The 2,077-nt window shown below is 40.3% G+C and overlaps 1 protein-coding gene across 1 annotated transcript; it reads left to right on the forward strand.

Annotated features, from left to right (window-relative positions):
* Nucleotides 1-1,114: 1,114 nt before the first annotated feature.
* On the forward strand, nucleotides 1,115-1,853 carry LOC104957864 (P2X purinoceptor 7-like; the record flags this gene model as incomplete). The annotated part of the gene is made up of 1 exon (XM_010785539.1): nucleotides 1,115-1,853. A coding segment is annotated over one exon (498 nt), but the record flags the coding sequence as incomplete, so codon positions are not given.
* Between the last annotated feature and the right edge of the window lie 224 nt (nucleotides 1,854-2,077).

Genomic DNA, 2,077 nt, shown 5'->3' on the forward strand with positions numbered 1-2,077 from the left:
ATCTGATTTACTGTGTGGAGATTTGGGGAAACACGTACAAAACCAACCTACAGCCGTTATGCACATTACAAAAAAGGGCTATAAGAGTTATCAATAATCTTGAACACACTAATGTATTATTTTTCAAGTCACACATATTGAAGTTCATTAATCTGGTTAAATTTAAAACGGCACAAATCATGTACAGAGCAAGACATAATCTACTACATAGGAAATTAAAAACATTGTTCGTAGACAGAGAGGATTGGTATAATTTGAGAGGAAATCTACATTTTAAACAACTCAAGGTCAGAACAACTCTGAGAAGTATGAGTATAGCAATCTGTGGGGTGATTTTATGGAATGGTTTGGCGCAGGAGTTAAAACAAAGCATAAGCACACTTCAGTTTAAAAGGATGTACAGAAACACTTTTTTGAAAAACTATGAGAATGAAGAGAGGTGATTGAAGATGAGAAATTATTGTAAATGTATGTATAAATGTAAAGATGTGAGTAGGAATAACTTGCAGAAATGATTTAAAGGATAATCATTGATTAGCAGTAAGTAAGGGGTGGGAATTAATAAGCATTTGCTTCCTCCTGCTCCCTTTCGGACACATATGATTTATTATTATTATGAATATATTTGTTGAATATATACATTTATTATGAATATTGATAAATACTGTATTCTAACAATAGGGTATTCTGTTTTTCACATTTATTATTTTTTATTTCTTTTTTAAAATCTGTTCGAAATAAAGATGGAAATGAAATGAAATGAAATGAAAACCTAAAATAGATATTTAGCTCCAAGCTAAAGTTACATTTTTTTGTAACTTTCAAGGTTGAAACATAATCAGGTTAGAATTACAATAAAAGCTCATTGCTTCCCGCTCCATTGCTATGACCCACGGTGGAAAATCACGTTTATAGAGCTTCTTATCAAGTTAGATTACGCATTGTATTATTTTATCGTGCTTATCGTTAAATATTTGTTTCAGTCTTCTAGTCAATAACTCAAAAATCATCAAAACTAAACATTTATCTTTTACAGCATCGCACCTGTATTTGTTTTATCTCCCCCCAAAATACTCTCACCATTTGATACAGTGATGTGTGCTTCTCCTGACAGGAGGACACAAGACACCTCGGAGCCTGTCTGCTTCTGCCGGGCGTCAGCATGGATCAGGACCATCAGCCTCCCCTTGACCATAAACCTGGCCCGGCCCAAAAATCCAGCCCCCCCGCCTGGTGTAAGTGTGCCCGCTGCACCCCCTCCTCCCTCCCCCAGGAGGAGCTGTGCTGCAGACGGAGCGAGGGCGCCTGCATCGCCTCGTCTCCTCTGTTCCAGCAGTTGGTGCTGCGTCGCTCCCTGCTGGAGGCCGTCCTCCTGTACCGGGACCCTCTGTCTGCCCCCGCTGGTCCAGGCCACACCGCCCTGCGTCACTGCGCCTATAGTCAGTACATCAGCTGGAGATTTGGGGTCCCACCCAGCAACAGCCACCCTGCCATCCCCAGCTGCTGCATAGGGAGAATCCGGGGCGAGTACCCGAGTCAAGACGGGAAGTACAGTGGCTTCAGGCCCACCAGGATGGTTTCCATGCAGGCCTGCGCTAACGGAGAGCTGTGAGAGGAGGGGGTCCACTTTAAAGATCAAAGACTCCTCTGTTGACTAACCCACTAACAGTGCTGGTACGTTAAATCTGGCTTACAAAGTAAAACAATCAATGCATTAACTTTGAAAGCTTGCGTCTAGTCAGAAGGCAAATGAAAGGATGACAACAATTCTCACTGAGTCAATAAATCACTGCATTTACTAATATCTGTCAAGTCACTTTGCATCTTTGTAAATAAAAGCAATTTCTCTCAAATTCACTTCCTTTAAGCAGCTTTTTGCCATTTATATAGAGCAGAAACATCATTTTAGAAACCCCTTACATGCTGAGAGAATACCCTTTTCCTGCCAGGAATGTGTTCACATCCTTCATATCGCATAGAAGAAAAGGATTTTGTTCCTAAATGGAAAGAATAAGGAACATTTGAACAACTAATTCACTGTTTTGGAATGATACATTTGCCTCTCAAAGCAAAAAGA

This window comes from Notothenia coriiceps, unplaced genomic scaffold (genome assembly GCF_000735185.1).
Source record: "Notothenia coriiceps isolate Sejong01 unplaced genomic scaffold, NC01 NC01_scaffold00027884, whole genome shotgun sequence".
Classification (NCBI taxonomy): domain Eukaryota; kingdom Metazoa; phylum Chordata; class Actinopteri; order Perciformes; family Nototheniidae; genus Notothenia; species Notothenia coriiceps.